We start from the raw sequence: 7,708 nt of genomic DNA on the forward strand, positions 1-7,708 counted from the left end.
TACCTCCAAGCACGTAGTTTTTAATCCCGCATTTTCGGCGGTACGCCACGGGTGTGCTCCACTTCCCAGATGTTGCTGTGTGATCTCGCCTGGATAATCCGCCATGCACTCATCGCTCTCCCATGGCAAATCCTCCGTTTGAATGGGGCCTCAAATTAGGAAACAAAATAGGAGAGGTGAAAAGACCTCCACCCAAGGCCCTGCTAATACCAGTCAGAATAAACAAGAGGAAGACTGGCCTGGATAGACCAATACTCTGACTCGGTATAAAGACTAGAGCAGGGGTGGCCAAACTGTGGCTCCTGAGCAGGAGGCTGAAGTTGGTTCCTTATTCACAGTTCCTTATTCGTGATTTATTGGTGAAATCATCCAGAAACACTGAGGAGAGCTGAAAAGCTCTGAACCCCAAAATAAGGTCTGGAACACCACATACCATATACCTTCACGTTCAGGGGACTCTCCAAGAAGATATATCCTGTTTCCTGGTCCAAAGCACGGTTCTGGTGCCAGCTGCTCCAAAGTGCGGTGCCCCCAGGACAATCACGCAAGCAGACACTGGGGCCAGGCTGCAACCCCCCCAAAAAATCGTTGGACCACCCCAAATGACACATCACTACACTCTGGGGACTGTCCTCTGCAAGGAGACATATGGCACTGCCCGGTCCAAACACTGATTCCGGCCCCACACCCTTCTATTTGGAGTGCCTCCATGACGACACTATTTCTAAGGAGATTTAAATAAGGAACTGCTTGCCCCTTAAAACCCAAAATAAGGTTTGGACCACCACACTTCATACACCCTCATGATCAGCAGCCTCTCCCCTTCGAGGGGACATATTATTTGTCTGGGTCCAAAGTGAGGTGCTTGTGCCAGCCTCTCCAAAGTGCGGTGCCCCAGGACAATCCCACAGGCAGATGTTAGGCCAAGGCTGCACCCACAAAATAATCTGTGGACCACCCCAAATGACACATCCCCACCATACTTTGGACCAGGAAACAGGATATATCTTCTTAAAGGGGAGAGTCCCCTGAACGTGGGGGTATGTGATGTGTGGTGTTCCCAGGGCTTTTTTTGTAGAAAAAGCCCAGCAGGAACTCATTAGCATAATAGGCCACACCCAACAGCAGAAACTCATTAGCCTATTAGGCCACAGCCCTGACATCACAGCTCACTGGCATATTAGGCCACACCCCCATGTTGCCACACCCACCTTTTGCTTCTTATTCTGTTTACCTTGTTTGTTGTCAAAACCCTGGGCTTTTTTTGTAGCAGGAACTCCTTTGCATGTTAGGCCACACACCCCTAATGTAGCCAATCCTAATGAGTTTCTGCTGTTAGGTGTGGCCTATTATGCTAATGAGTTCCTGCTGGGCGTGGCCAACTTGGGAACCAGCCGGAACTCCGTTCCTGTGCGTTCCTCCAAAATAGCCCTGGGTGTTCCAGACCTGATTTTGGGGTTCAGAGCTTTCCAACTCTCCTCAGTGTTTCTGGATGATTTCACCAATAAGCCACAAATAAGGAATGAATAAGGAACTGGGAATAAGGAACCAACTTCAGCCTCCTGCTTGGGAGCCACATGCGGCTCTTTCACACATGTTGTGTGGCTCCCAGCCAGTGTTCTCCTCCCTGGGTAGGCTTGAGGTGGGGTGTGTGTGTGCAGAGAAAGAAAGCAACTTCAACTTTAACTTTAAACGCATTCTCAAAGCGTCGCCCCCCCCCCCGCTCTACAAATATCATTGGATAAATATCATTTTCAATATCTTGTTTTTACCCCCTTTTGTTTGTATTTCTGCCAGTCTCATTTAATGTTAATAAAAAGCAAATCTGCATATTTTTCAATAGAGTTAAGCAAGCCTGCCCACCCCTGGACTAGAGGCTGCCATTCAGACCACAGGAAGGCTGGTCCTGTACAGTTCTAGAAGGGTAGCCGTCTTAGCCCGCCTCAGCAAAAATAAACTGGAGTCCGGTGGCCCCTTCAAGGTACAGCTCATCTTCCTCCTCTTCTTAAAGACTAGCACAAATTCATTCCATCATCTAGGGTGTTGGGGTAGAGACCCGTGTCCTCAGATGCACTTGAAGCAATGCAAACTAAAACTCAAGAGTTAGATCTACATCAAGTAGCACCTTAGCGACCAAAAAGAGTTTCAGGGTGTGAAATGAATTCAGCAGGGCACCTAAAAGACGAACAACATGAATCCCAGTCTAAGCTTTCTTGAGTCAGCTTGGCTTGCTCTTCTTCAGGTGTGTCTGAGTGATGCTGGATTATACCAAAATAAGGTCTGAGGAGCCACGGGCCTCCTGTTGTATTGTGACTGAGGGGGTAGCTTGAGAGTCAGTGTGGTGTAGGATAGAGTGTTGGACCAGGATCTGGGAGACTAAGGTCCGAATCCCCACTCTGCCACAGGAGCTCACTGGGTGACCCTGGGCGGATCACATACTTCCAGCCTACTCTACCTCACAGGGTTGTTGTGAAGATAAAATGGAGGAGAGGAGAAGGACGTAAGCTGCTTTGGGTTTCCCGTGGGGGAGACGGCGGGGTTTAAATGAAGTAGAGAAATAAGTAAAGTTGCATGAAGCCTCAGTGTTGGGCTTCAGCTGGGGGAAACTTCCGGTTTTCTTCCCACATTTCAGTTGGCAGAAGCTGTATCTTTGATAACATGGAAGAAGTGGACTGGTTGGAATACTGCCTGTTGCATCCTGTAAAAGGTGTGAGTTTTCCTCATCCCCCGCCTAGAATTTTTAGCCTCCTAAACTGGCAAACCACCTCTTAACGTCTCTTGCTTTGGAAACCCTACGGGGTCGCCAAAAATCAGCTGTGACTTGATGGCAATTTCCACCACCAAGTAGCTTGTGTTTCATTAGCGGGGTGGGGGGTGGGAACAGGCTTCCAAGATGCTAGAGAGTTTAAAAAGTGCTTTGCCCAGGCAGGTCCAAATCAATGCAAGAAGCACCTAAACACGACATCTTCGGATTTATTTTGTACTTGAATTACTGTCTACTTTCAAGACGTTGTTACCGGATACTTGAAAAGACAATGGGAGAACTGAAGTCCTATGTGACAATCCCTTGGCCGACTCTCTAGAGAGGAAAGGAGGCGTGGCTTCTCTCCTTTGAAGCGGGCGGCTTCGAGCGAGCGCAGCGGCCCCATGCCTGGGTACGACAGGTACCGTATTACTTCTAGCCAAGCGTCAACTGATTTATCGCGCCCAAGGTTAGCAACGGAGGGCCGACGTTCTATTAAAAGCTGCGCGATACCGCCCGCTGCATTGCAGCCCCCTCCTTTCTCTAAACTTGCTTCACTGTCGTTCTCGGCTGGCAGCGTGCGGGATGGGGGAGACGGAAAACGCCGAAGTATTTGTATATTTGACGCTTCGTTGTACAAAAGAGAAGCTGAAAGGTTTCACTTAAAAGTTGGACCTATCTGTTCTGGTGGTTTCTTGTTTTGTTTTTTAAAAGTGCAATTAATTTTCAGCCTCGTCTGAAAATGTAGGCTACCTTTGTGGTGTAGTGGTTAGGACTAGTAGCAGACGAGGATCTGGTCGACCCAGGTTTGAATCCCCACTCATTACATGGAAGCTCGCTTGGGCCAGAGGTACAAGACACGTCCGACCTGCATGCTGTGCTCCCTCTAAGCTGTGGAGTCCTGTGAGCAAAAATTCTACTTTGTGGGCTGCTGGCATTAAAGTTGTGAGCAAGCGATTTGGCTGCTGCATAAATCAGTTTTCTCTGGAGCCATCCTTCCTGAGCGAAGACAAAAGTGTGTGAGCCGGAGGCTAAAAAACTGTGAGCTTGGGACCCCCAGCTTCCCTTCCCAGTTCTGAGGCCTTGCTGTTGTGTCTCCGGCTGCCCAGCACAGGGTCACCACAGGGAAGGTTTGCTGCCTTGTATGCTCCTGGAGGAATAGCCACTTGCCAACTGCCTCCCCCGGGCACTCCTTTTAAAATAGCATGTCCAAGACAGTGGAGGTCTATGTGGTACAGAAAACCACTACCAGTGTAATGTATTCAGATGCTGCCATGAATGCATTAAATGTAACGTGAAACATCTCATTGGGAAGCAATGTAAAGCTTCGTCTTGGACAGGGATTCAAGTCCAAGACAAGTGCGACCAATCACATTCGAGCAAGCTGGAAGCGGGAACGTGTGTGATTGGTCCTTATGCGATCAACCTGATAGGTTGTTATCTGTAGAGTAGGAGTGGCTATATTAGCCGGGAATGTTTAAATACCGAGCAGTTTCAATGGGCAAACTGTTCGGGCTATCAGATGTTGTACCGTGTTGGAGAAGTGATCGTGTGGAAGAATAAACTTGAGTTTTGGCTGAAATCACTCTCTGACTCTTTGTTAAGCTCAGGACTTAACAACCAGCATCTAAAATTTTCGTAAGCATACTTTTCACACAGCACCAGACTGAGCAAGGGATTAAAAAGAAATGGGTAAAATGCAATTCCTCTGTCCCTCTCTCTAAACATACCCTATCAGATATTAAAATATATGACAGGCTTCTTAGCTTAGGAAGCTATAGACCTCTACAGAGTTGTCAATATCTTGAAGCTTCCTCCAGCTTTCCAGGAAAGCACATGGTTAAATGGCTGCCTCCTCCAGACCTCAGTTAAGACCTCAGTTAAGAGGTCTGTCTGCTCTGATGGACTCAGCACCATCTGATGGATTTTGATGGACTCAGTTTGCACAACAATTTAAGTATACAGTAGAAGATACATAGCTAAATGAAATGAAATAGAAATTTATTTGTATTTAGCCATAAGCCATTACATAAGCCATAAACCAAGGATTAGAGTAAAATTTAAGATATAATAAAACCATACAATCAGAATAAAATTGAGTCAAAAGGTGTCTAATTAGTTCCCATAAGAACAGCATTAGCCTGTATTTTCTTTGCAGCCAAGGCATATAAAGACATTCTATAGGATATGTTGACATTGAAATCAGCTAACAAGAATACAATCTTCTCACAATCTGAGTAGAAACGTAAATCTGATAAAATCCCGGAGAGAAATTTTAACCTAGGTTGTGGGCATACATCGAGCATTCAAGACTATAATGGGGAAGATCCTTGATAACAGAAGAGCCACAAATACAAAAGTGCTGTTCCTTAGGTGTTCTACTGCAGCGGCCCGCTAATACAGCTGTTGGCACTAATTCAAAACACAAGGATGTGAAGGCTGCTCTCAGGTTATGATTATCTATACTAACTAGGTAGGAGGATCTAAAATGATGATTCTTAAACAATTTGAACCAAGGAGCAGACTGTGATTTCAGTGTTAACTGTTTATCTAGCAGAGCATCACACTTAAATACCAAGTCTCTACATAGCAACAATGCCATAAGTATTGAATGACAAGGCAAAATGCACAAAATACTAGAAATTCAAAATTAAACAATAATGTGTACAAGCTTTTTATTTATAATGTTTCCCCTTATTGTCTTAAATTTTTTTTTGGGACAAGCGGCATGAGTCTAGTAATATGATGCATTAGCCTGTAGTTTCTTTGCATCCAAGGCATATAAAGACATTCTATAGGATATGTTGACATTGAAATCAGCTAACAAGAATACAATCTTCTCAGAATCTGAGTAGAAACGTAAGTCTGATAAAATCCCAGAGAGAAATTTTAACCTAGGTTGGGCATACATCGAGCATTCAAGAATATAATGGGGAAGATCCTCGATAACAGAAGAGTCACAAATACAAAAGCGCTGTTCCTTAGGTGTTCTACTGCAGCGGCCAGCTAATACAGCTGTTGGCATAGATTCAAAACACAAGGATGTGAAGGCTGCTCTCAGGTTATGATTATCCATACTAACTAGGTAGGAGGATCTAAACTGATCGTTCTTAAACAATTTGAACCAAGGAGCAGACTGTGATTTCAATGTTAACTGTTTATCTAGCAGAGCATCACACTTAAATACCCAGTTTCTAGATACATAGTAACAATGCCATGAGTATTGAATGACAAGATAAAATGCAGAAAATACCAGAAATTCAAAATTAAACAATAATGTATACAAGCTTTTTATTTATAACATTTCCCCTTATTGTCTTAAATTTTGGGGGGGACAAGCGGCATGAGTCTAGTAATATGAGACTATCACTAGTCTCAGATCGCTGAATAAAAAAAAGTTGAACCAACAGGAAAAAACTTAAAGTTGTGTGTGCTGTTGTGGTCCCTTGCAATTCTTTTGCTACCTGTGCTTCTCTGAGCAGCCTCCTTTGCAAGCTCTGAAGGCGGGGGGGGAGACCAGCATCGGGTCATGTGCCACCAATCAACCACAGCAACAAGTGCAGCCGTGGAGGCCAATGCTCAGCTGGTGTTTGTGTGTGTGTTCGACAAGCACTCTCCCTCCCAGCCAAGTTGTTCGACAAGCACTCTTCCTCTCTTTCATCTCAGCTTCCCGACTGCTCCCCTATTCACTCCACTCCCCCATCTGCCTGCAGGATCTAATGGATGTGTTTCTCCACTTTGGGCATGAATCACCCTTGAAATGTCTGCAGTTGTCTTGCCGCTGGGATGGGGGAATCTCCCCTCTTCTCCCTTCTCTTTCTCCAGGCTCCTGCCTATGGGTGCATGTAGATCTGGCATTACTGAGCACTCTCTTGCTTTTGGTGGATTTAACTTAATGTTTGTTGGTAGTCTCGTACCGCTTATTAAAACATTTTAAACTATGGGGGAAATAATTCAAAATGGTGCTTGTATGGCAATGAAGGAGGGGGATGGCGGAGGGAGGTGACTCTTTTTCATTTTTCACAGTGGCTGATAACACAGCAGAGAATCCCCTAGAGCCTGGCAATATGGAAAAGAGGGCTTCCTGGCTCCTCTAGTCAGTTTCAAAAAATCATTTTGTCAGTTTCAATATGATTTCTTTTTTACTTTGCCTTCCTTCCTTTGTGTTCCCTTTCGGGTCATGTGCCACCAATCAACCACAGCAACAAGTGCAGCCATGGAGGCCAATGCTCAGCTGGTGTTTGTGTGTATGTTCGACAAGCACTCTCCCTCCCAGCCAAGTTGTTCGACAAGCACTCTTCCTCTCTTTCATCTCAGCTTCCCGACTGCTCCCCTATTCACTCCACTCCCCCATCTGCCTGCAGGATCTAATGGATGTGTTTCTCCACTTTGGGCATGAATCACCCTTGAAATGTCTGCAGTTGTCTTGCCGCTGGGATGGGGGAATCTCCCCTCTTCTCCCTTCTCTTTCTCCAGGCTCCTGCCTATGGGTGCATGTAGATCTGGCATTACTGAGCACTCTCTTGCTTTTGGTGGATTTAACTTAATGTTTGTTGGTAGTCTCGTACCGCTTATTAAAACATTTTAAACTATGGGGGAAATAATTCAAAATGGTGCTTGTATGGCAATGAAGGAGGGGGATGGCGGAGGGAGGTGACTCTTTTTCATTTTTCACAGTGGCTGATAACACAGCAGAGAATCCCCTAGAGCCTGGCAATATGGAAAAGAGGGCTTCCTGGCTCCTCTAGTCAGTTTCAAAAAATCATTTTGTCAGTTTCAATATGATTTCTTTTTTACTTTGCCTTCCTTCCTTTGTGTTCCCTTTCATTCAAGGAACTAAACCAGGAGGATGTACTTGATGCTACTGTGTGGCTGCAATAGGGCAATTGGGTAATTTTTTTAAAAACCTTTGGATGCCACCCCCACATCACAAGCAGTGTTCCCTCTAAGCTGAGTGAGTGTGAG

The 7,708-nt window shown here is 45.4% G+C and overlaps 1 protein-coding gene across 1 annotated transcript in view; it reads right to left on the bottom strand.

Moving 5' to 3' along the window:
• LOC107108906 (thioredoxin-related transmembrane protein 4-like) overlaps nt 1-5,819 on the bottom strand; it is a 35,492-nt gene extending 29,673 nt beyond the window's left edge. The window contains exon 1 of the mRNA XM_015409450.1: nt 5,653-5,819. Coding sequence (XP_015264936.1) covers nt 5,653-5,819 — 167 coding nt within the window. The remainder of the gene's footprint in view (nt 1-5,652) is intronic.
• Nucleotides 5,820-7,708: the final 1,889 nt, after the last annotated feature.

The sequence above is a fragment of the Gekko japonicus genome, unplaced genomic scaffold (genome assembly GCF_001447785.1).
Source record: "Gekko japonicus isolate JY-2015 unplaced genomic scaffold, Gekko_japonicus_V1.1 scaffold846, whole genome shotgun sequence".
Lineage (NCBI taxonomy): Eukaryota > Metazoa > Chordata > Lepidosauria > Squamata > Gekkonidae > Gekko > Gekko japonicus.